The 26,699-nt window shown below is 33.4% G+C and overlaps 1 protein-coding gene across 5 annotated transcripts in view; it reads left to right on the top strand.

Moving 5' to 3' along the window:
- Positions 1-26,699, top strand: part of LOC118200798 (four and a half LIM domains protein 2-like) — a 332,872-nt gene that overhangs the window by 273,005 nt on the left and 33,168 nt on the right. Inside the window, exon 1 of one of the 5 annotated variants that reach the window (XM_035372760.2) lies at positions 9,071-9,299. The exons of the other annotated variants lie outside the window; for them this stretch is intronic. Coding sequence (XP_035228651.1) covers positions 9,171-9,299 — 129 coding nt within the window. The 5' untranslated portion in view covers positions 9,071-9,170. Of the gene's footprint in view, positions 1-9,070; positions 9,300-26,699 lie in introns of those variants that run through there. 5 annotated transcript variants of the gene reach the window in all.

The raw sequence follows: 26,699 nt of genomic DNA, 5'->3' as shown, positions 1-26,699 counted from the left end.
GCCCATTAAACCTTATATATTGCCCGTATGTCAATATAGGCTCAGAAATATAAATGATTTGAGTATTAATAAAAATAATTCAAACTGGAAGTCATAATTGAAATTTGAATTTTGTATATATTAGAATACAATACTTAATAGTATATTTGAATTCAAATAATAAAATTATACGGGTTAAAATTCGACGTTCAACTCTATCCATAAAGCCGCATTACAATAACGCCAATAACGAGATTATAAACGTCTAGCTTTTTTACTTTTTGAGCATATTATTTTTAAGTACATTATTTGAGCTTTTTATATTCTTGCTGAATTCTCTAGTTGTTTTATTGCTCCTGGGAAAATTATCGAAATTTTTATTACTGAGAAATTTCTCAACATACATTTAAACAAGGGGCCATTGTCACGTTTAATATACTGAAGCCAACAAGAGAGAGTGACTAGAACAGTATACAGGAAGATCTCAGAGACAGGTCACTACAATCACTTTTAGTATACAAGAAGAGCTAGAAGATATGTCATTATGATGTTTTTTTATGAAAAAAGCGTTTGGTGATGGACGAAGAATCCAATCCTTCATTCTACAAAATGGATTAATATTCAGAATTATCACTTTAGAAATAATGTGAGACATGCGAATGGTTTGACCAAAATCTTAACTATATGACGCGTACGAAATATAAATGTTTTTAGATTTTAAATTTTAATATTTCTTGCTTTCTTTTCATTGAGAATATAACAAATGGTTTTTTTATTTATAACAATGAAAAGCTTTCATTTAACTCTGCAGTCAGCCTCGTGAGTAGGTGTTTCCAAGATCTGAAAGCTGCGGCTTTGTATAGCTTTCGTCCAGAAATTTTCATGATTTTGATTTGTTCTGAGTTGATCCTCTGATAACATTTCTTTTCTGATCAACATTTCTTTCTTTTTTGATCTTTTTAGGTCCTTTAGATTTATTTTATGAAACGCAAATTCATACTATTAACATGAATTTCAATGTACTACTGAAGTATTGCCCATACGCCTTTCCAAAGTACTACTGTATATAGAATCGAAAGTTGGTTCTCCATCCTTAAGCTGGTTTAGGGTAAGGTTGTTCCATACAGTTTATTTGATTTTGTCTGGCACAGCACTTATCTTAAACTATCTTAAAGGAACCCACAAGAAACTCTCATTTGACTGAAGAAGCAGAATCATTCAAATTTCAACTGCAGGTAAAAAGAAAGATTCTTGAAGAACCCACGAAGGATTTAAATCTAAAGCATTGACTTTGATTCAGAAATTTCTCGCAAAATTAGTTATTGAAGCCTTTGCTTGGGTCAAAACTGGTCGTTTTTAGAGTAAGATTCAGGATGGACAAGTTTGTGAATGCTATCTAAAATTTTGGATTTCATGTTGTAGAGACATTAGGTAATTTTTTGGAAGCAGGCAAGGTGAAAAATGAGCATTTGCCTTCGCCGGGAATGGAACCACGGACCTCTGGAATACCGGCCCAGCGTGCAGAACCACTACACCACGAAGGCACGCTAGGAAGGCGGGAGAAATACCTTATATACTCCTACTTTTAAAGGGCGATTGGGGTTTTTAGGGGGACCAATCGCCAAATCCTGGGTTTGGAGAGTCATCATCCACAACACTTTTAGTTCGGGCGCCACTATAGAGACATCAGAAATTTTTTAGATGCCGGAGAGATGAAAAAGTGAGCAACCGCTTTCGTCGGGAATCGAACCACGGACCTCTGGAATACCGGTCCAGCGTGCAGAACCACTACACCACGAAGGCACGCCAGGAAAGCGGGAAAAATACCTTATAATGTATGTGTTTCAAAGCAGGCTGTAACTTCCGACTTTCATTTGTTTCTTATTTTACAAATATACGCAATTTTTTTAAACAGTACTGGTTTCGGTTTCATTAATTTTTGTTTTATATCTTTTGAAAAAGAGAATTATTCTTTTCCCTTTTTTTGTAGACTCTCACTGCGTTAAGATTGTTAACGAAAATAAAATGTGCGAAATGCTGCTTAATGTACTTGAGTTCTAAAATAAATTTTCTCATAATTCTGATCACTCATCTTATTATGAGTAAAATTGCTCAGATACTTATTAATTTTGAACAGTCTGTTGAGAAGTTATAAGCTTGTTCTGAGAATTACTCGTGCTTGCATTTCGGCTCCAGAAAAGCTTTCTTTTGCAACCACAGTATAAATAAGTTCTCGTGTTTAGTCTGGAAGCTTATTTTTCTTCCCATTTTCTGCTGCCGTTTAGCTGTTCACAGCATCTATCAGTGTCCGTGTTGCTGTTATCACTTACTGCTATGATTTATCTTATGTTCAAAATAGCAATGCAGTCTTTACACATGAGAAAATATCAATATCTTATCTTTAACATTTCTCCGTGAAAGAAAAGGGTTAAACTAAGTTACTATTCTGAGACTTGTTACAACCGAACGTTCTTTGCTTCGAAACTGTTCCATATAAACACTGCATTGTACTTTAAAAAATCGTGAAATGGGTTGCTTAAAAATTTCTCCCAAATTCAGTTTATAAATTTAACTTCTTTAAAACATGATTTCGATTTGGTCTTCAGCGGTCTATTTTATTTTGATTTTTCTGTCGTAAGATAATTATTTCTGGAAAATCATTATATAACAGGATTATACAAGGTCAATTAATTAGTTAAAACAGTACTTTGCTCTAACTTAAATTAAACTAATTGATAAAATTTATATTAGAACAAATGTGATCCGTGATTAAAATGAAGGGGATAATTAAAGCGTGATTAAAAGGAAAGTGTGCTCAAAATTGTTAATTTAAACTGTATTTGTTTATGAAATGTTAGGAAACTTATATTGTAGTGACATTATTGTTATGTGAACTTAAGTTGATTTTATACCATATGTAGCTAGAGTGTCCTTTTAAATCACACTGAAAAATCAAGTTGCGCAGGAAAGATTGCATGTTTATTGGATTGGGAAATGTTTAATATTTACTTTCGTATACACCTTCTGTTCCATGCTAAACCTCATTTTAGTAGGTTAAACCGCCTGACTTTAATATTCACCAGCTAGAAAATCAACAATGTTTCCAGAATCTTAATCATGTCGGCTCACCAGCAAATGATTGAATTAAATCATTTAATGCAAGTATTTAATCTCGGGTTCGATTCCTGGCAACTTAATGTACTGGCACAATGGGCATTTCTTGTTTTTTTCCGTAGGTTTCAAGGTATTTTCTCCCTTCTTGCCACGTGCCATCGTAGTGAATTTGAAGCACACGCGGCTAGCACTCGAGAGATCCGTAGTTCGAGTCCCTGTTCTAGCGCCAGTTACAGATTCATTAGATTTATTTCGAAGCAGGAAACATGACAAATGATCAATGCCGTTGCCAGTATTCAAACTCCGAACCTCCCGATTACTATCCAGGTGTGCTTCGAAATTGCACCATGAAGGCACATGGTACGGAACGAAAAAACACTTTGCATTGTAACTTAAATATCCGAAAATTTCTCTTAGCATTTTCATTATAAATGTACCACCCAAGACACAAAGCGTTCCAGTGCCATCTTGTAATGTCTGTCTATGTGTGTATGTATCAGGTGCTTGCTAAGATTCATTGTATTTTTATAAATATTAATGTAAATAATAGTGAAAATGTCACACGTATTCATTGTTTAAGTCCTAGAATATTTAAACTGAGTCTTTATAGAGAAACATTGCAAATTCTTTCGTTCCAAAGAACTTAAATCTCCTTTTCGTGTTTTTAACGTATTCTTAACTTCCACTTCTAAAATTAAAACCAGCTTTCCTAAGCATCGATGAATCCACCTATGATCCATTTTCTTTTTCCTGCAGTCTTTTATCATTACTCTTATTGAAACAGTGAAGCATACAGTAGTGTAAATATGCATTATTGCGTTCCATTTTTGCCTGTAACAAGAATGAGGTTGCTCTGTTGCCTGCACTGCCGTAGATGAATTTTAAGGTCGTGAGAAAATAATTACTTAAATTTATAAAGCTCTATAAGAAAATGAAATTATCTATTCAACGTAACTTCTGCATGCTATTTATAATCTAGAAAACTCTTGCAAGCACCTGATAGATACCAAAGTGTTGCAAACTCTATACTGGTATTTTTAAAAATGACTTTATTCTGTATCGGAGATCAAAACCACTTATTAATACATTTAATGACTAGAAAAAGAATGATTTATGTAAATCTGGATTGCATATATAACCGCATTTAAAGAACGTTTTCGGGAGCAACAAAAATAATAAAATTGAAACAAATTTCGATATCTTTATGCATTCTGTTCATCCTTCCGAAGAAAATCAACCTTGCATTAATTGGAATTCCATCCTCAGACCTTTCGATTGTTATCCGGCTGTATTTTTCAAATGCACCACGAAGGCACACGGTGAAAAAGGAATAATTTACTTATATTCTTTTAAAGGCGACAGGGAACTTGGTCTTCAAATCCAAATGGTAGAAAAATTATGGTTCCCCACATTTTATTCGACCACCACTTGTAGAGTCTGTTAGTCGTTTCGAAGCAGGAGACACAAAACACCAGTCTTGCCTTCGCCGAGGTTCGAACTCTAGACCTTCTAGTTACTAGCCAGCTGCCCTTTCGAATTATACCACGAACGCATGCAATGAAGATGGTGAAAATCTCTTGTATTTTGCATGCTAATGTAATTCCTGTTTACGATTATGAGGTTGAGTTAGATTTCGTTATTTGAATATGGTAAAACACACGAGGATTAATTTTCTAAGGGAAAAGATGCCTTCAAGAAAGATGTTTTAAAAAGAATTTGGCTTGTATTCACATTACACAAGGATAAACCCAACGATAAACTAACATACAGTTATTTCACTCGCCTGGTATCGAACCCGTGCCGAACTTCCAGTACTCAACAACCTTAACCACTTGGCCTCTACTGGGGCCAAATTATTAGGAGAAAAGGTAACATATCATATATGTGAGATTTTCTTGAAGATATTGTGAAACATATGCAAGATTGAGTGTGTCTTTACAGCAAAACCAACGAAGGTTTCGAGTTATTCTGTAGTTGATGATGAATTGCTGTTTGTTCTAGTAAACAGTTCGTATATTAAAATAATTTACTAATATAATCATTGCTCAAATGATTTGAGGTGAATAGTGAAAATTATTATGTTATAGGATAACACTAAAGAGTAACATAAATTACAGAGCTTTGCCCATTCCCCCATGTTGTTAACATTTCATTCGTGTTTCTCTATTATAATATTATTACGTGCGTACGGGTTCGTAATTGATTGAATGCACAAATTCGATAATAGGTCAATAAAATTTATTCTTATCGAAAGAAATATATCAGAACGCTGGAATTTTCCTCAGAGATATTCGTACAAGAGTTTACAATATCATGCAGTATAATCAGTAGTTGTACTTTAAACTACAAAAAACAAAACAAAAAAAAATGTTAAATCACAATACAACGCAAAGCGCATCTAAAGAAAAAGCTAACTCTGATATCTCAGTTCACGCAGAACTAAACAACTCGTAACAATAGTAACTAAGCAACTGAACTGAGACGCTCTCTCTTCGGGCTTTTATAGCTTTCAACCGGTCGCGAGATATTTCTACTACTTTCTGTTCCTAGAAATTACTGGAAAGCAATAAGGGGATGGAATTACGGTTACAAGTAAATGGTGGTCAATTACATTTATTCAATTTCAATACAAATTGCCGGGATATCCATTTACTCAATGTTAAATGCACGTGCCCCAGTATTCTTACTTTTGCGTCATAGCTTTTTCTTACATTTTGTCTCGCACTGTATTGCACGTAGAAATACAACAATTTTAATTACAATTCTACTAAAATTAGCTATATAAATACAAAATTACGTAGAAATATATATTTAAAGATAGCTTCAGTTCTTATAAATTCAGTGCATAAGTTGTGGTCTTCTTGATAAGATGTTATATTAAGGCTTCATTTCTGCATTTTATTGATTTCAAGTGTTATTCAGTTTTTGTATTATAAATGTTTATCAACAAATGATTTGAATAACATGTGTATATATTTGCTGACAGAAAAGAATTAGCGTGATTTTCCGTAGAATTAGAATTTTTTGTAACTAAAGTTCTCTTTGTGACTAAAACTGAAATCATGTTGGAAAGAAACTTTCTCTTTATTTAATTTGTCTTCAAATATTCCACCATTGGGGAATAGTTGAAACAGATTGTAAGTTTAAATAAACTAATACTAGTTTAACATTCCTGTACTCCGTACGACTGTACTCAGAAAGCTAGAATTCTAAAAGAGACACATAAAAAAAAATTAACTAAACTTTCATTAACATATTCTACATCTTCTGGAAATAGAACCCAAGAAGATCTAACAAACCAATTCTAACTATTCACGACTTGCAAGCAAAAGCACTATAAAATATTGAAAACACTCATCAATATGCAGATCAGATTCAATTGGCGGGGGATGATTCGCTAAATAAACTCCTTTCTTTGTGCGTTGCTAAAGCTTTCTCACTAAATTATGCATTCTTTTGAAATTTCACCTAATTTGCATTTCTGTTGAGTCTTGCGGAAGAAATAGAAGTTCCAGGAAAGAATTAACATAAAAATAGCATCTTACATTAAATAAAATTACATGGTAGTATTTATTTAATTATTTAACACTGCTGATTCAGCTCCCTCCATTTGCCCGTGCGCAAGGCACATTAGGCACAAAGAGGCAGCAAAGCGCATATGGCAGAGAATATCTTACGTAGTCTTTCAACGTATGCATCACTTTTTAGACAGAGCTAGTAGTGGCTAAACGGTAACTTCACAAGGCCAAAAGTCGGTAGTCAAGTTGAAATTGCCATTATATTGAACTTGGGAATTGCCGAAATTCAAAGCAATACCTTTTGTTAGGTTTTTAAAAGTAGGAATGTTTCTTTTTACAAACAATTTGTCATTTTTTATTTCATGAGTTTCAAAGGGAAATTAATAAGATGAACTTAATTCATATTCAGTATAAAAGCTTTTTAACATATAGAAAACCTGAATATTTTAAAATAAACAACAAATATATTTGACTTGTGAAAAAAATTTATAATTTACTAGTAAGCAAATGAAGCAACCAACAAAAAAATAACTAAATTTAATTTTTGCTTACTTATGCTAAGCTTTAATTTATGCTGTTCATTTGTTAATAAGTATCTTGCATTCTAATTGGAAAATTCTACTACATGAAGTAAAAATTGTGAGATGCAACCTTGCATTAGGGAAGGAATTGAAAATCGTTTCCTCATTTATGTTCTTTATTAAGCTACTCTTCTCTGCTGTCCAGTAACAGCTCATCAGATCGTGTTTTATAAATTAAGCCTAATTTTCTATGTTAAGAGTTTTACTTCAGATCTTTTTGTTTCCAAATTGAGGAAATCTCAAGAAATGTAAAAGAGCCCTCATAAGTATGTTTACTTATAGTACCAACATATATATATATGTATATATATATATATATATGTACAAATAGGAAATTATATATATATATATATATAATAAATGAGTATTTTGTACGTGTGTTTGTACGTGTGTTATATTTTGTATGTGTGGATGAACACCTAAAATTGAAATACGCATATATTTTCTCTCTCTCTCTCCATTGCGTCTATCGTAGTGCAATTGATAGCACGTTCGGCTGGCAATCAGAAATTCAAATCCCGATTAGGGAATTATTGATTTTTCATGTTTTTGATTTGAATAGCGTAATAGACATTGCAAATAAGCAAGAAAAAGGGAACGAAAAGAAACTGAAAGTCGAGCTGTAGAAGCTGTAGAAGAGTTTTAACGCCGAAAAGAATACTAAAAAAAGACAAGGACCTGGAACAGAGAGCTCTAATCCTTATATTTTGGATAGTATTCAAATTTTATTGATTGAGCGCATTAAAAAATTTCATCTGATTTCATTAACTCTTGTTATTACGGTACCTGTATAAAACCTTTTGAATTTTTTTGTATATTTCTGCTATGTATATAATGTATAAGATGGATTAGGTGCAAAGCAAACGCTTCCGCTTCTTTTATGGGTCAGAGACCGATCTGTGTCTCAAGAGAAGCTAAACATTTGTCGTGTTGTTCTTAATTGAGGATAACGCTAGACAATTCACGATAGAAAAAGCTCATGACGCTGTGAACTTGCTAACGGGGCAAGCCACCTGCGAGCGGTGAAATTACATGGCAAGTAGAGCGTTGACTGTGGGCAAATGATGTCTGACGGAGGATACTAGCTATCCTTGTTTCCGGATGTCCTTTTAAGGTTTCCGGTGATCTCGCCCTCAGAACCTGAGACTTGCTCCCCGCGTCTGCCATTCGGCTTTTGGAAAGGCGTGTCCCGAGCCGCCCCTTCCACTCTATTCTGGGACGCTGAGAGCAAAGGGAACTGGTGCAAATTACAACGTTACCTGTGTAGGTTACAGTAAGAAATATCGAGAACCTGTTGATTGCCCGTCAAACATTCTTTGACGGGGCGGTTAATTTTTTTCAAAATCGACCTTCGAAAATTTTGCTTTTCTTTTTCTTCGAAAATTTTCACATTTGGGGCAAAAGTAAGAATTGAACAGGAACATCAGTAACCTTCTAATTAGAGCTTGAGGCTGAAGAACTTTTAATCTTATTTTAGCTACTGAGATATTTTGGAATATTTTTATTTTTCTCATATCTGTTTATGTAGTAAGCTATACAGTACTACCATATTAACGCTTTATATAAAAATTATTTAAATATGACAGATCTAGGTTAATGTGAATTTTCTTTAGGTCTGAAACATTAGTGCTGATGGAATTCCATAGACGGTAAGAAATATTAAAAAGTTATTTCCAGAATGTTTAACTGTATACACTTCAGCCGTTGAGACAAAAACTGCTTTCTTGTGGACCCACTTAAGTTGAGTAGTGATGCAGTACCTCAGTGTGGAGAAGGTCCCTGATGCTTCTGTGACGGGGCAAGATTTCGTATTTTTGGAGCGTGGGTGGCTCTGAGAATGTTGAGGCCCTCCCCTAACTGAAGTTGGCAGGCATTAAGACTCTTCCTTTGAGCCTGTTCGAATCTCGACTGAGACACACATTCCGTCAGTAACGACTCGTCGCAGACGTGCAGTTCTCGCTTATCCTTACTAGCCAACATGTCCGAGGTTGAAGAGGTCAAGAAAACGGTCAAGAAGACCACCAAAAAGAAGACCAGAGTTCAAGTAGAAGTTGAGACCGAGGAAAGCAAGAATAATCCGGATCCTTCTCAAGGAGACAAGAATGAGGTAGCTTCATTTTTTAAACTGTTTGAAATTGTGATGAAATTGATTTTCTGTGTGGTACCATGAAAAACGGATATGGATTGATATCGCAGCAATGTGGATGAAAGGATGCTACCTGCAAAGATATGTGATTTCCGGATCTTCGTTCTGCATATTGTTGAAATTACGGGCTTTATAATATCAATTAAACGTTTCTGTGCTTTTCACGGAATAAGAAGTCATGCGAAGGGTAGCAAATGATAAAAATATTGCGCGAAATCATTTGAGATGCATTCATGCGTGATATAAGTGGAAAATGAAATTCCATCGAAATCTAAGAATCTTGGTAGAAGATAAGTAATACTTATCCTTAAAATACGTATTAACGTATTTCTAAATGCTTGAGAGTTAGTAGACTTTAACTGTTATCTATAGGATACTGCATAAGATGAATTTGTGCGTCTGGAACCTGTTGTATCAATTACAGGCACTATTCTTCCTTCTTTTCTTGACCCAATTTCTCAGTTTTTTGAGATATTCCGGAATTATGTCCTTATTTTATTTAATTCCTTTTAAACAAAATATTTTAAAACTTTTTCTGTATTTTCCAATAAAATTCCATGGAAAGTGTTTTAACATTCAGAAAGTTAACAATTCATACTAAGATTCCTTGATATTTAATATTCACATCTGGCTACTAGGTCATTCAAAATTATGTTTTTATTTTATTTTATTTACTTTAACATGTCTTAACATAAATTTAAAATCGCAGTTACATTTCACTTAATGTAGTGATGCGTGCGTAAGATTTTCGTGAATCCAGCCTTATCTAAGGAAATTAAAGTTTACGTATCGTTAGAGAAACATTAAACTTTTCGCTGTAATTGCTCTTAAAGTGCGTTAAACAAAAATTTGATTATGAATAAAACAGGATTTATAACATGGAATAAAAAGTTATCATGTGAAATAAAATTTTATGCTTTTTAATTTTTATCTGCATCTGGAGAACTGTCCGTTACAAAATAAATCTTGTCTTAATTTTCTAATGATGATTTTTAATTGTGGCATATAGTAAAAGTTAGAAATGGGCGTAAATCTATCAAAATGTCTATTTGCTATGGATTTAAATGTTGTAAAATTACAGCGTTTTCTTTTTTACTCGTATGCGTACATTAAATTGGTATGATGCATAGTATTTCATTTACTACTTTATTTTATAAATGTATTATTCGATTATGAGCAGTAAAGTATCCTTAATTTGTTTAGTTTGTACATAAAGTAAAATTATGTGCGGTGAAGCAGAAAGGTTTCAAACTGTACTTTGCGTAATCTTTACTTACCTCATTGCATTACCATTTATTATTTTTCATTATTTGCAATGTTTAGTAGCAAATTAATGCTTTTTCTCATTGAGAGCTATTTATTGCATCATTTGGTCAGTTTTGGTTCAAGAAAATATGCATTAATTGTACAAAAAAAACAGCTAGTGAACAATTAACGTTGTAATTAAAATTAACCCGTCATTAAATAACACGTTCTTTACCCTGTTCTGCTTACACTAGTAGCATCGTATTATGCTATGTAATTAATTAAGATTTTTTTTATTCAGCTTTCAGTTTGCAACGTATACAATTCTTTACACAAAATTTAAAATAATTGTAGATTTTCTTAAATATAATATTCTTAACTGCATAGGCCTTCGAAATATTAACTTTGCTTTGAAAAGTATTTATGACCATCACCGAGAAACTATATTATTTCACTGCTTTATAAATAAGTGATTTAGTATAGTGTCTTTGGAAATTTAATGTTTTATTTATTTCTTTTAGTGGTATTTCTCCTAGTAGTTTATTTCCCCTTCTTTATATTCACAATATTAACGTTGCTTTAAATTAGATTACTTTCTGAGATTTTATAATGTTTTTTAAGTTACCTTGTGTGTTAATCATTCTAATTTGCTAAAAATAAATATTCAAACTTACTTGAAACTATTACGCATTTCACTTCTTTCTTCCATGTTTCTTAGTTTAATCCTGCGAACTCTGGTAGCTTAAAATTTCAAGTACAATGTTTATTTCTGGCTCTTATTTTCATTTTAAAAACATTTTCTCCTTGCCTTTAACAAAACTATAATGAAGTGAAATCTTCATATTATTTGTATGAGATATAACTACCGTTTTCCTGCTTGCGGGTATTATAAACATAAAATTAATTAAATTTTTGGTCTTCTCAGAAAACATACTCAAACTGCTCAAAGTTCTTAACTTTATTCACAAAATTGCTGATACATTGCTTTCACAGTTTTTTGTTATGTTTGTTTAATAGTTTCCAAGACTAATCACCCTTAAAACCTCTTCTACACCGATATTTAAACTAAATCCTAATAAAAAGCTCCCATTGTTTATCAAACATTTGACAATTTTGGTGGGCTAACATTAAATTTTCGTGTCATCCTCTTCTTAATTTATTCATTTGCCCTCTGTGGCGCATAACTGGAATACGAGGCGAGCTCGTTAATCACCACCAAATAAATCGCTCACTACAAAACTTAAAACTTCCATAAAAAAAAGTATTTGCAGTATCACATTTATTCATTTCTAAGTGTTTAAATTTTAGTAAAAGTGTTGTACTAATACACCATTTATTACTAACTTTGTTTTAACAAAATAGAAACTATCTCTTGTTTATTAATTTTACCCGCTCAGTGACATACCGTTTCGAACATGAATTCTCCAGTATACATTTTCACCTGTAAAGCTGTTTTCATTGCAAGCATATGTATGCAAAGGAGAAACAGTATTTACAATCTTTATAAAGTACTGGGAGAAACTTTGGAAGAGGCGAAGGCGTAGTAACAAGTTCATTTTCACTCGCACATTATATCTAGTCTTCATATAAAATAAAAGCCTAATATTATAAGCTAAATGTGAATAAATTTCTTAGTCATGGCTGTAGAACCAAAATTTACGAAATGTATGAATTAAAATAAATCCAAACAGTAGCTGTATTAAAATAATTTAGAAAAATTTAGGATGCCCTTTTATTTGAACCAGCTTAGAATTTTAACACTTATAGGATTTCCATCCATAAACTTTTTAACATTCAAATTATCTTCTGCTTAAAAGTGTTGTGTGCACATTAATGGATCATTTAATGTTCGTTTACATTAGTTGGTTTCATTCTGGGGAAGGGAGCGAAGGTGGAAACAGGAATAAGAAGAACCCCGTGTGTGGGGGTGGCATAGAATTAAATTTATAGTTTCCATTCGTTTTACTTTTGATATGTAAACAGTAATACGAATAAACTCAAGTACCGGTTCTGTATCGAAATTCAAATAGTGTAATGAAATGCAAATAGTGTAACAGCAAATGAAATACTTTGGCTTTATCCGAAAGGCGTAAGGAAACCTTTATTGTGATTAATCTAATTCATTGAGGTTTATCAAGAAACTGAAATTTCTTCTTAAAATATTATTTAAGAATGAGCTTTGCTGAATGATACTGCAAAAAATTATTTTCATTTAATAAAACTATCTAAGAAGAAAAGAGATAGTTCCGGTGGGAATTGTTAAATCAGAAGTGGATCTGGTAATAATATTTAGAAATATTTTCAGTTCATTCAGAAACGAAGTTTTATTTCTCTGACTAAACACTTTTACACATATATATATTTTAACGGTAAAATACGTAATATAGAAGAGATCTAAAAGGATAGCATAGTAATATATTATTCATATATTTTCATCAGACTACAAGTGGGTAACACATTTCCATAATTTAAACATCTCTATAGTAGCTTTTAACAAACCAGACATCTGTATATTTCTAAACGCATCGTGGTATGATTATTTTTTAAGAAAACGTGCGCATTCTAATTATATCATTTTACTTTATATATGCGTCATTTTATTGAAAAAAAATCATACTTTTTAACACCTATCAGGGGCTAGATCTATTAAGAATAACAACTCAGATTCAACTCATACTTCTCCAATCTTGCGGGAAAGCTTTCAGGTAATCACCCTACACGTTAACTGCTTTTTGAGGAGAGAAAGGCACAAAAATCGAGTTTATTTTATCTCCCTACCTTCGAAGATTAAAATAAAATAATTTCAGAACAGAATTACTAGTCGCCTTGACTTAAATGAAGCAAGTAATCCTCAAACAGCCTTGACTGTATGAAACAAAATAAACCTTAAACTGAAATTTACAAAATAAACCTTAAACTGAAATTTTACCTTCGAAATTTACAAAGCTAAATACGTCTAAGCAAGGCTACAACTATGGATCACCAGCTATAAACTAGGTCAATTCTTACCTTACCAACCAAGTATGTCGTGAGATTCTAGTCTTACGTGACGCAGCGGCTGTTCCTTAAGTGACAAGTTGAGTATGTAGACAGCCAACATTAATTCAAATTCTCATATGGTTACGATTACTTTCACTAAATTTATAATAAACTGATTTCTGCTCCGATCTGCATCAAATTTCTGGAATAAGCGAGGCAGTGGCGAAAATGAGGCATACAGGAAATCTGAAAATTAAACTGAACGTGTTTGTAAAACTCAATTATAATGCCACAATTTTCTTCCCCCTTCCAAGCATGCCTTCGTGGTGCAATTGACAACATACTCCAACACACTCGAGTGCATTCGAGAGGTCCAAGGTTCGCGTCCCTGCGAGGGATTTGCACATTTTTTGTCTCCTGCTTCGAAATAAACTAATGTCTCTACGAGTTAAAATTTACATACAAACGAAAACTATTTCATGAAAATGAGACTATAAAAACACTAAGAATTATGATAGAGTTATTTTTCGTATATTTATGTAGCATTACATAGATGAAATGCAAAGTAGATATGAAAATTTCCTTATAGCAGATGTCAACGAAAATTGAAAAATTGAAAAAATGTATTAATTAGGAGAATATAACTCTTATTTCGTTAGCTGTCTTATCCTAAAATTATATCTTTCATCATTTAGATTATAGGTAACTATATGATTAATTTCATAATTTTCTGAACTTAGTGTGTTTCTGTTCTATCTCTTTAAAATCGCTTTAAGGAAAGCATTGTACAAAATTTAATAAAACGCCATTTTATTTACTACATGATTTTTTTTTAAATTCCCTCATTATCTGCTCCCTGATTCCTTTTCACTCTAAATTTCTCTCTTTATCATATACTCATTATTCCCATTTCGAATCTCGATAATGAGTATACGAAGCCCAGTGGCGCAGTGGCTAGCTTGTCGGGCAGCTGCACCACAGTCCGGGGTTCGATCCCCGGACTGGGCAAGGTCAAGTCAGCCTTTCACCCCTTGAGTGAGTCGATAAAATGAGTACCACGTTCTCTTGGGGACTAAACTGCGACAAGCTGACCACTTGTCCAGGGCATATTTTGATGCACTCCGGAGCCCAAGGTCAAGAAAGCAGATTTCGGGGCGCTGCAGGCCGGGGCCCACTAGGGCTGTTGCGCTGCTGAGTTTAATTCATATTCATTATCGAGTTTCCTTTCCAGGCAATTTTCACCTGTAAATCCTTTTCCTTAATTCATAATTTCCATATTCGTTCGAATCACTGTAATTGTTTTTGAGTAATTGTTACATTTACGATATTTTTGGAAAACGTGTTTCTGATTAAAATGAACTGGTTTACTCTTTAAATAAATAATGTAATCAAAAAGAGATTATGAAAATAAAATTATCTGAAACAATGCCTTTAATATCCTGAACAATCATAAGCAAATGAGTTGCTGAATTGATGCAATTATTTGCCTTTATTCGAATCAATGTATATGTTTTCAAGTTAAGCTTTTCGATAGTTTTGAGATTAATTCTAGGATGATACAGATTTACTCTTTAAATAAATTGTGTTATATTTAAGGAATAATAAATTATGTTTGAAACTAAAATATGTTGTACTAATGACTGTTTGAAATAATGCTTTTATTAGCTGCATAACCAAACGTGGCTCGGAACTGCTATATTGCTGAGGTCCATCTTGTCCAATGTGACGTTAGAACCCTCGAGAAATTCTAAATTTCTTCTCAGCTGTTTTATCTATAATTCTAATCACACTGAAGATGTTTAAACAATCCAAATGATACAGCTAAGTTGAGTTTAGATAACACCTTTGGTCATCTAAATTTCAAATCATTATCTTCTCTGTCATAACTTAGTACAAAAACTCTTCAGACTTTAAGCATTACTTTAAGAGGTAATCATTTTTCTGATGTCAGTTATTGTGTTCTACAATTTGAATGAAGTAAATTGCTGCGTCTTAGATATGCTTAAATCAATGACAGTTTCAAATATGGGTTTAAGTTTTTAATCTCCTTTTGATTAGGAGTTATATTCTTTCTTTGATAATTATCCATATCTATAGTCGTCAAGTTTTCTTCTGAACCATTTAAAAATAACAAGTGATTCTTTTTTTCTATTCAAGCTCTTTAAATGGATTCAAAACTCGTTCTGAAGTTTAGCACAGAATTCACGAATATTTTGCTGATAATTTCAATAGAATTTTAAGAGATTGCAGAGTCATCGAGTTTATTGAAGTAGGAAACGTCAAAAATGAGCAGCGCCTTCACCTGGACTTGAGTTCTGGACCTTTCGAATGCTATCCGGACGTGCCTTCCAGTCACATCACCACTCGATAAGGTGGGAGAATATACCTTACACTCTCTTCCAATTAAAGGGCCATTAAATAGAACAGGAACAGTCACCAAATCCTAGTGAGGACGAATTATAGTTCACCACCTTTTTTTGTTCGGGAGCTACTGTAGAGTCATTAGATATATGGAAGTAGGGAATATGCAGTGCCGTCACCGGAACCCGAACTCAAGGCCTTCTGATAGTTAGCCGGCGGTACTTTTAAATTATATCACACTGTAAGAAGGCAGAGAATATCTTACCAAGTAATGTTTACTTTATGAAAATTGTTTCACTCTATCTATAAAATTACAAGCTGTTATTAAACAATTAACGAAAACGTAATGTTTCCAGTGGTTTCAAAAGCTTTCTTTGAAGAGTTTGTCCTTAAGATACGTAAAACGCATTAACATACAGATTTATAAGCATCATAAAAGCTGTGAATAAATGATGTCATTAACGTTTAGACGCATAATCATCATGAACATTGTTATACACAGATATACTCCAAAATAACATGAACACTTTATTTAACATTTTGATGTTTAAATTCGCAATAACAGAGGTTGATCAGTGACATTCGGAAACGTCTTTAAAATTTGATTTTGAAATACGACGCTTCCATGTACAACTTCATGAAAACGGAGCCAGATCAGTGATGCTTAAAAAAGTTAAAATTTGGTTTTGAAATATGGTGGTACAATATGAAAAACAACACTTTTTCATTACACGCTTAAGTAAGCTGTATGTACTTAGTTAAATGTTACTCATATACCAAGAACCAAGAACAAATCTATAATAAAGAAACATTTTGACTGAAAAAAATGGAATTAGGTGGTACATTTTGTCTTAATATTTGGCTTTTGTTCGAATCATATCATTTAACATCGTATACATGTTTGCTATAGTAGTAATAAATGTTGAAAATATATCTTGAGTTTTCAGCATATTTAGAAGTAGATGTTATTTGATTTATGCGTGAAATAAGTAATGCTCATACAGCTTTTCACTTCTCATACACGCTTAATTTTTGTTTAAAGGAATAGTGAAAAAAAGGGGAAAGGTTCTTAAAGAGCTTTAGGTACAAATGAATGCTTTCTTTTCGGTGAAATGCTTACAAAACAGATGTACTGTGATATGTAATATTTTTTTGGATTTAAAAAGTCTGATTTCATAGTACCTACGTGTTCATTAAAGTTTTATCTCTACACACCATTAAATTCAGGCATAATGCACTTGAAGACAAAAACCCTGCATCAGAGTAAAATATATTCAACTCAAAAATTTTAATTTCATTTCTGATAATTTCATCCCAGTATAATATCATAAAAGTAAACGTTCCAATGTGACATCATAATATCAAGTTTAAAGCAGTTTAAAAGTTCTTTGAAAATTATAAATTTAAAAGATGCTAAACCCTAAAGGAAGTCATTTTAAGCGCATCTGCCAAGTATGTCAGTAAGAGGAAGAGACGTTATTTTTAACCCCTAATTATTCACTGCAGGAAAAAAACCCCGGCTAACACTACTCTCGCCAACATATTTTTAGCATACAAGAGATAAAACCTAACATTTACGCCTGAACTGCTCCGTGATATTTAATCCCGTATCTATAAAATTTTTAATTTAAATATTACAAAAATGGGATTTCGCTTATAGTATATTGGAATAACCTGTTTTTTTTTTAATATAAAATCGTACTTTTCTGGAGATGGTATGTCGATAAATTCTCATAGACCGATTTAAATCGCTCCCAAGGAGGAATTTCCCCCGTGGTTGAGAACCATCTGCTTTAGATTATACCTAAACAACAGCTTTTATTGTATAGAGTCATTCATTTTTTAATTGTAAAGACGTGAAAAAGGAGCAATGTCCTCGCCGGAACTCGAACCTGGATCTCTCGAATACGAGCCTAGTGTGCTACTGTTACACCACGAAGGAATGCTAGAAGGGGGGAGCAAATAGATACTCTTAACAGTAAGTCAATCTAACCACAAGAATACATCCACCACAAGTACCTTATAAACTCTCCCTTAAAAAGAGCGACTGGGAATTAGGAGACTCAATCGCCAAATGCTGGTGGTGATGAATTATTGTCCACCACGTTTTTAGTTCGGGTGCCACTCTATAGTTATTAGGTTGTTTTTTTAATGAGAATTTTTATGTGAAAATGAGCAATGTCCTTGCCGGGACTCGAATCTGGACCTCTTGAATACGCGCCGAGTGTTCTGCCGTTACACCATAAAGGCATGCTAGAAGGAGGAGAAAAAAACCTTATAATTGCAGGCAATTTTTCTTTTCAGCTTCTGGTTTAAATTTAAGGTTATTTTCAGACTCGCTTCAAAGGTAATTTCAAAATTTATATAAACACATGCTTTATTACATTCTTAGCATATAAACGCGTGTAAAACTATCATTAACATTAATCTGCTTAATGATGTTTTATTCTCAATATTTTTCATACGGAAGAAAGAAATTTTAATTGAATTTTCTTAATTTAACACATTTTATAAGAGAATTGAAAGCTTTTTTTAAAAAAAAGTTCCTTTATTTATTTTTTCGCTGCTATTAAATACTTACTTAAGATGACCTGCCATGTACAAGAGAGGGACTTAAGATTAATATAACATAAAAGCGTGCTAAGAATGGGCATAAATAACATTTTGCAAAATTTAAGTGAGTCTAAGCGGTCATGACTTGTAATTACGTATTTGATTTTGTATTTAGTCTCTTACGTAGTCATTAACAATTTTAATTATGAGATACGTTTTATGTATGCGTTGCATAAAATAATAAGCTAATGCATAGAGCTAAGGTATAATATCCTGTTACTATTACAAATTAATGTTAGCTCTTTAGAATTATTAGTATTTTTATATAACATATAATGTCTAGGGTCCAAACATACCTACACTTTAGATGCTACAAAAATATTTCTAAAGACTTAAGTAAAGCAAATTGTAATAAGACATGTACCAAATAAAGAACGAAACAAGAGTTCAGTGTACTGAATTACACAGTATTTGCTATTTGCTTAAGTGTGACTCACATTTGTAACTCACTACAGGAATATCATCTAATAAAGCGTCTTTCACTGTGATGGCACTAATGATGGACAAGATGTAACCAAAAAATTTATAAGGTATTTCTCCCGCTTTCATAGCATGCTTTTTCAGCTTCGTGATGTATGGTCAGCATGCTCGACGCGTATTCGAGAGGTCTGTGGTTCGAGTTCCAGCGAGGACATTGCTCATTTTTCAAATCTCCCAGCATAAAAAAATAAAAAATAAATAAATAAATAACCTAATTTCTCTACAAACTCTTTGTTGCTTATTTTGAGTCTTATTGCGGAATATGTTTTATTGAAAAAAAAAGATTTTCTTCTTCAAATTAACCTTCATCATACACTCTTAGACAAAAAAAAAAAAAAAAAAAAAAAAAAAAAAAAAAAAAAAAAACGACGCACCGAAAAGATATAAAGCAAATTGGACACAAATTGATATGCATACAGGTTTCGACGGAAAATGCAAAATTTTACATTTTGGCTGACAATGAATGAACGGTTGTCGCTACAGCGCCTCTGATCTGCGCAACTGGCAGGATATTTAAGAGGAGAAATTAAGATTCCAGGTCATAAATTCTTCACGAATATCATGCCGTGTACTCTGGTAGACAGTAACTATGCCTGGCATACAAGTGCGCAAACGATATGCGCAGATGTCAGAATTTGAGAGAGGTCGTATAGTTGGGTTCAAAGAATCCGGTTGGTCTTATCGACGAATAGCTCGACATTTGAGCAGGAGCGATACCACTATTAGACGATGTTGGCAGAAATGGGTGAACCATGGCCGCACACAGCGTCAAGAAGGTAGCGGTAGGCCTAGAGAAACGACAGAATGTGAAAAACCGAGCACTCGTCAGAGCGGCACTCACAGCCCCAAATGCATCATTATTATGGATTGTACCTGCAACTAGTGCTTCAGTGACCGCAAAGACCATTCATAGACGGCTCACAGAAAGAAGGCTGAGATCACGGCGACCCTTGTGCCGACTACCATTGACCTCTGTAAAACGTCAAGCCCGTTTGTAGTGGTGTCGGGCTCATTCGCACTGAAATGTCACTGACTGGGGTAGAATAGTCTTCAGTGATGAGTCCCGCTTTGAACTGAGCCCCGATGGCCAGCGAAGGCGAGTCTGGAGACGCCCCGGACAGCGGTGTGATACCAACCGGATTGTCTTCCAGCAGTTTGGCCGATAACCAGGGGTGATGGTCTGGGTTGCCATTTCATTTAATAGTAGAACTCCTTTGGTTGTCATCCGTCGCAACCTTACAGCACAGCGGTACGTCGACAAAGTTCTAAGGCCCATTGTGTTCCCCTTCATGTCACGCCATCCTGGGCTTACATTTCAGCAAGATAATGCCCGCCCCCACGCTGCACATGTTTCTACTGCTTGCCGAACATTACCTTGGCCAGCAAGGTCGCCGGATCTCTCTCCTATTAAACATGTTTGGAGCATTATGGGCAGGACCCTCCAACCAGCTCGGGATGTTGACGATCTAACGCGCCAATTGGACTGAATTTGGCACGATATCCCTCAGGAGGACATCCACAACCTCTATCAATCGATGCCAAGCCGAATAACTGCTTGCATAAGGGCCAGAGGTGGACAAACGCGTTACTGACTTTTCACTTTGTGCAGCTCTATCACTTCAATAAATCATCCAATTTTTCTCAAACTGTAATCATTTGTTTTTCTGTACATGTACATCACTTGTACCGATTTTCGTCCATTCGGATAACTCCTTCTTGGTGCGTCATTTTTTTTTCTGAGTGTAGTATTAATGTTTTGCTTCATGGCAGAGCAGTTTAATTTCTAGTTGTCAAAATTAACTCCATTGCCTTACAATGAAGCTTAGACTTTTAAATTGCACCTGGAATATGTCACTATGCTATGTCCTTGAAACCTGCGTCATATGCAACCTTTTCCTTAAGCCTAAAGGAAAGGTTCTGAAACCCTCTCCATAATACAATCTCTTCCTCCATCCACGATGGGCTTTTAAAACTTAAGACATCTCGAAATTTGAATTTTTTGGCAAATGACTTTATGGTCCTCATCAGATCATCCTTTTGTAAATTTTCAGGCAGTCTCTTCTCATTTCCCTCATTCCCCACATTAGCTTTTGTAAAACGAACGTATCTAGATGAATACTGTGAAACGTCTCAACTTATAAATTGTTTCCAACCCCACCCGAAACATTCTTTGTGCTACGAGCAATGCTCCCTGGTGTATATTTCTACCTCTTTTACCATTTCTATGAAATATAAGACCAACGTGTGTAAAACAGACTCTCCAAATTTTCGTACCAAATGACTAGAGCAAAATAATTCAACCAGTACATTAAGTTCTGTTCATAACTTTGGAATGGATTATACAATGATGTAATGATATAATGATTTTTGAAATAAACATAAAGACCTTTGTGAAAATATAGCTGAATCCTAAAGCGCCAAAATTGAAATTACGAATGTTCGCTTACACGCGGCTTTTTTCGACACATATTTGTATAGGAAATATTTGGAGATTTGAAAAAGGATTAGATTAAAATATCAAAAACGTATACATGCTATGTATGCATAAGCTGTATGTAGCTACTAGTCCGTATGCTCCTTTTAAATAAAAACAATTTGGGTGTAAAAAGTTAAAATTTGATAAAATATCAACGTATAGCCTTCGCATGTCGCCAAGGCCACCAAATAAATTTGAATAATAGGGTATCATAAAAGAATTGTAGAAAATTGCTATAATAATAAATTAACTAAATTAACTGTAGAACATTTGCTAGTGCAGTAATTTCGAAGCATGCTGCTAGTACTCTGGTGAGTTGAATGTACTCTGCGGAGTATTTCTGGAAGCGTCGCAAAGACCATTTCTGCTTCAGTTTTTGTCAATTGAGTAGTTCAAATATTGCAGTAAAACGCTAACTCCTAAGATTCTCGTTTATTTTTCTTCGTATTAAATATAATGCAGTCAGTGTTAAACAACATACAAAGTGCCTTTAATACCATACTAGGTCCATACAAAGTGGCTTTGATTATGCTGGAATTGCTCTCGAGCACCGAAGAGAAATAAAAATTTCGAGAAAAACTTAAGGCTTGCTGTAGCAAGGTGTTAACTTTGGTACAGCAAGCCGCACACACTTGCGACCGCATTCACTCTTTTCTTTGCGTTCAAAAACATAAATATTTCCCATGGAATTATACTGAGATAAGCTGTATTAATTCTCAGTGCTTGCGAAAATGTTAAGTCTACTTTTTACATTTGTTCCAAAAATGAGAAAGAAAAAGCTCTTTTTTCTATTATAGCGAGAGTCGTTGTTACTTTCAGGTTTAGGCTGTTTGATAATGAGAGGGCAAAATTCTCAGTCAGTCGTACAAGCAAAGTCATAGCTTGCAAGATAAGACTCACCATATTTGAAAACAGCATTCACTGATTTTGTTTATTTTTAAAGCGATGAAAATCATGTTAAAGAATGTTTTTCTTTATAGAGTAAAATCTATAAAATATAAACTGATTACCTTTTTGGATGTTACAATATTTTACAAATATGTAAATTGTCCAAACTGTATAGTTTTACTTGGTATCGTAAAGATGTTTACGAACTTCCATAACACAAATAACTGCCAGCGTAGTAATTAAATATGATGCCTTGCTTCTATTGAGATTGCGAGTTTATTTGACCTCCCCTCTTATGTCTTAAAATTTCCATGCATTTCTCTTCACAAACTATGAAAATTTTTAATTTTCTGAAATTAATATTAAAGCAACTGTACACAAAGTGAAAAGAGCAGATTCGGGCTATAGGTTTTTGTTTATTTTCCTAATGGGGTTTCTAACCAGACATTTAACAAATTCTCTTGAAGAGGACTATTGTCATAAATGAAGTGCAGAAAAATTTGAAACTCTGAGGAAAGGGGGCAGGATTATTAAACCCAAGGAGCTCGTATGGAAGCTCTAAGAAACCGCGACAAAAATATGAAATAACTAAATGGTTTAAAGTTCAACCTGTACTAGCATCTACTCCAACCTAGCATTTTTTCCATAATTTTGTATTAAGAAGGAATTAAAATTATTATCGCATAGAGTTTAAGAGTACGGTCAAGATACAGCGACAGCTACACTCTTTACCCGCATTTTGTTTTCGAGTCGTTTTCTGTTTTCTTATTTTTCTGTCACGTGGATCATTGTTTTCTCTAATTTAAAGCTGCAATTAACGTTTGAATACATATATGACGAAACATAATCTGCTGTAGCGTTATTTACAATCTGTGTAGCCACTTAAGTAATATAAAAATAAAATAGATCATAGGTTTAGTAAGGTTACTTTTCTTGTCACTCCCACGTACTGAATGTTGCATTAGATAAGAATTTTCAAAGCAGCGTTGAAGTGCTCGCTCTCTGTTATTTTAAGTTACTCTTCATTATCAGAACTAGTTGAAATTTTTCGGCGTCTTGTAAAATGAAAATGCTATGAAGTAATAAAAAAGAAAGATACTTTTATTCCGGAGCCACTTTTAATGTACATATTTTGCGGGAATTAAAGAATGTCTTAAACCTGAAGAAATTGTATTTTTAACATTATTGCCAGCTTGAACTTGTTTTAAAATATATAGATCTGTTTGTTGTTCTCTCTTTCTTTCTTTTTTCCTTTATTAAAGCAAACTTAATTAATTCCTTGACGTATAAATTCACATTTACAAAATATTTTTCTTTTATTATTCAAATATTTTACCTGCTGTTCACGAAGCATATATCTATGACTGATAAGCTAATTCGAATATTTTTCCGGCATTTTGCTTACTGTGTGAGGATATGCGCAAAATATTACACTTTAAATTATGAAATAATATTTACTTTACATAATAAAGATGCTATATTAAATTGTTAATAAATCCAATCATAGAAATGAAAGTACTTTTGAATAATTATATTGCATGAATAATGTTTGAAGGCTACTAATATCGTCATAATCGAGATTCCAGACTATTTGACTGTGTGTAAGATTATAACTCTGCTACTTAAACTATTCCTAAAAATATAGCTACGTAATGGTATTTCATGCAGATTTATTTATATGTCACTATCCGCAAGTTATCGTTGTCATAACAATATAATTCATAAAAACTTTTTTTGTCCATTCCTTGTGGATTACAACTAAAGCTATAATTATTATAAAAAGGTCGATTTTATCTCGACAGTAACGCTAGCAATCAGCTTGGAGTGTTATAATTATCAAAACCAATTTCCCTCAAACAATAAATATGATTGTTTCCCTCATCTAATCAGTATACAGGCAGTTACCAACCTTGAAGTGGAAACGCTCCGGAAAAATTTTTAGAATGGGCTGGGAAATAACGTCATTTAATTCTGCCGTGAATGCGACGTACCTGAAAATAATATAAAATAACTTCTGTACGGTGTAAGTTATCCGAACTGCTTAATTATCGCTTACGGAACGTGAAAATGAGTAATAATCAATATATGAGGCCTGATGTATATATTAGAGTTTACCTTTTTCTTATGATTTACCAACTTTCCGAGGGGTTCTGAACATTTTACAGAAATCAATCAATAATATAAAGAAATATTAAAAATTTTATACATTACTTTTATGTTACAGTTTTAGTGTTGTTAAGGAGAATTAAAATTTTCCTACATATTTGATTGATGAGTTTGTTCATGATACACTGGTATCAATTTTTAAAAGGAATAGGCACAATGCGAATTTTAGAATGTGAAAGATATCATTAGAGGTGAAAAGTGCTGATAGTATTGCGTGATTTAAGATGGACGATATGACTTATCATTGGCTGTTTGCAAATATATGAACCCATATAAGAATTAGAAATCTATTGAAGAAATATGATATTGTGGTTATGGACTAATTTTTGCTCTATACTGCAATTTTTTGGTTCTGTTATAGCGAATAACATGATATCATGAAGAAATCTGTAAGGTATTTTCTCCCTCCTTTCCGCATGTATTCATAGTGTAACTGGAAGCATGATCGACGCGTATTCGAGAGGTCCAAGGTTCGAGTCCGGGGGAGGGCATATCACATTTTTCATGTCTCTGACTCTACAAGTCATCTAGATCAGCAGTCGTCAACTCTTAGAACTTCATGGGCCACTATATATATAATTTTATATTTGGCGGACCGCTAATATGAATTTTAAAAAAAACTTAAATCAGACCTTTATAAACAACATATTAATACGCAAAAATAATATTCAGCATTCCAATACATGTAATTCTAATTTTCATTTGTTAATATAATTTTCGAAACATTTGGCGTTCAGCTTTATGGAAATTCAGGCTACGCCCCTGATTATGAGTAACAATTAAAACACTATTAACATCTCACTGATACACATATTTCGTTCAGATTGAAAAATCATATGAAAAGTACAAAAATGTTACCTTCTTGTAACGAAAGCTTCACATTTCCGTATCACTGAAAAGGAACTTCACGAAAAGCAAGAACAAACCGGCAAACGCTAAGCAATATCAATAAATTGAAAGTATTATGCCGCCAATTTTTAATTTTTGTAAACATAATAATTATCGCTTACTCAGCAGTCGCGCCATCAATCAACAGTTAGACAAAATAAAAACGGAAACTTCCAGTGATGCAAATAAAAACAAGAATACAGGTGGTTCTCATAAAAGTCCATCAAGTTGCCTATTGACACAGAGAAAAACTGTATTATTAACGACTACAATACCATATGTTTGTAATTCAAAAGTAAAGAGAATTCCAGTTCTCGCTATTATTGATAGCATCAGCATATCCATCAATTCCAACTCTCACTTTCAAATGTCACTAGACACTTGCAAAAGTAGCTAAACTGTCGCTAAATTCAGAAGGAATTTCGCTAAAAGTAGTAGGTAAAATTTAAAAAAAAGTATAGTCCGTATTCCATAACAGGTTTTATTACTAGTCATTTTTTAAACTGAATATTCATAAAAATATAAATAATGTCCCAATTTTTCTGCGGACCGTCAAAAGGTTTTTCACCGACCACCAGTGGACCGTGGACCACCAGTTGGCGACCGCTGATCTAGATGATATCTCCCATTGTAGAGTTGTAGACTGGAACTACTTCTTGAGTTAATGAGTGAACTCGAAATTAATTAAATCTTAAATGCGCGATTGTGAAAATTTTCGAAAGAATCATCTACCAGAAGGTTAGGGGTGATAAACCACGCAAATTGTCTTTACGTAAGATCTTTACAAGGCTGTAACATCGAAAGAATGGGCAGTATTATTCCAGGCAGCTTATCAAAAGAATTGAACTTGATTGAAGGCATACATTCGCGATAGATTTATATGCTCACAAACCGTTAAAGTTTGTCCCATCGAATCAGTATGCAAAGCAAATCGTTATCCATGGCGTAAACACTCCATTTGAATTGAAGAGTAATAAGCCTGAGCTCAGTTTCTGGTAGGAAATCAAATTTTGTTTGCTGCCCGTTTCTAAGCAGTAATGCAAGCAGCATAAGTCTCTTGCTATCTAATCTATTAAAAATAACGGTGAATTTGACTTAACACAGAGATGATATGGGGCCTGGGATAATCACTAGCGAACGTATAATGTTGCTGGTGTTGGAAACAATAATCTGAACTATTCCACTCTGCACACTTAAGAGACATTTATACGTCATGCAAAGAATTTCTGTAATGTTATGAAATGTCCAAAACTTTACTGAATTTA

This window comes from Stegodyphus dumicola, chromosome X2, assembly GCF_044657685.1.
Source record: "Stegodyphus dumicola isolate Sdum_Otavi_A_Nest chromosome X2, ASM4465768v1".
In the NCBI taxonomy this organism is placed as follows: domain Eukaryota; kingdom Metazoa; phylum Arthropoda; class Arachnida; order Araneae; family Eresidae; genus Stegodyphus; species Stegodyphus dumicola.
The sequence above is the reverse complement of the archived record's forward strand: the minus strand, read 5'-3'. Positions and strand labels throughout refer to the sequence as shown.